Genomic DNA, 267 nt, shown 5'->3' on the forward strand with positions numbered 1-267 from the left:
AGAAATTTGGCGTAACATGGAGATAATTACTGAAGAATGTTTATGCTTCCGCTCAATATCACATTGAAAAACAAACATCGGCAGATTATGAAGAAGAAGAACGGAAAAATGTAAAGGATTCTGGAAAGAAATTAATAAAAACAGAAGGAAAGACTTTTGGGCTTTTGGTTAATGGAAATAAAGATAAATATTAAATATAGATGCACCGATGTACCGCCACAAGCACAAAACTAATAGTACAAACCGTATTTACAAATATACACACAT

The 267-nt window shown here is 31.8% G+C and overlaps 1 protein-coding gene across 1 annotated transcript in view; it reads left to right on the forward strand.

The window, feature by feature from the left end:
* LOC119593574 overlaps positions 1 to 194 on the forward strand; it is a 59,485-nt gene extending 59,291 nt beyond the window's left edge. The window contains 1 exon segment of the mRNA XM_037942531.1: positions 85 to 194. Within this exon segment, the coding sequence (XP_037798459.1) occupies positions 85 to 194 (110 nt within the window).
* The last annotated feature ends 73 nt before the right edge of the window (positions 195 to 267 follow it).

The sequence above is a fragment of the Penaeus monodon genome, chromosome 32 (assembly GCF_015228065.2).
Source record: "Penaeus monodon isolate SGIC_2016 chromosome 32, NSTDA_Pmon_1, whole genome shotgun sequence".
In the NCBI taxonomy this organism is placed as follows: Eukaryota; Metazoa; Arthropoda; class Malacostraca; order Decapoda; family Penaeidae; genus Penaeus; species Penaeus monodon.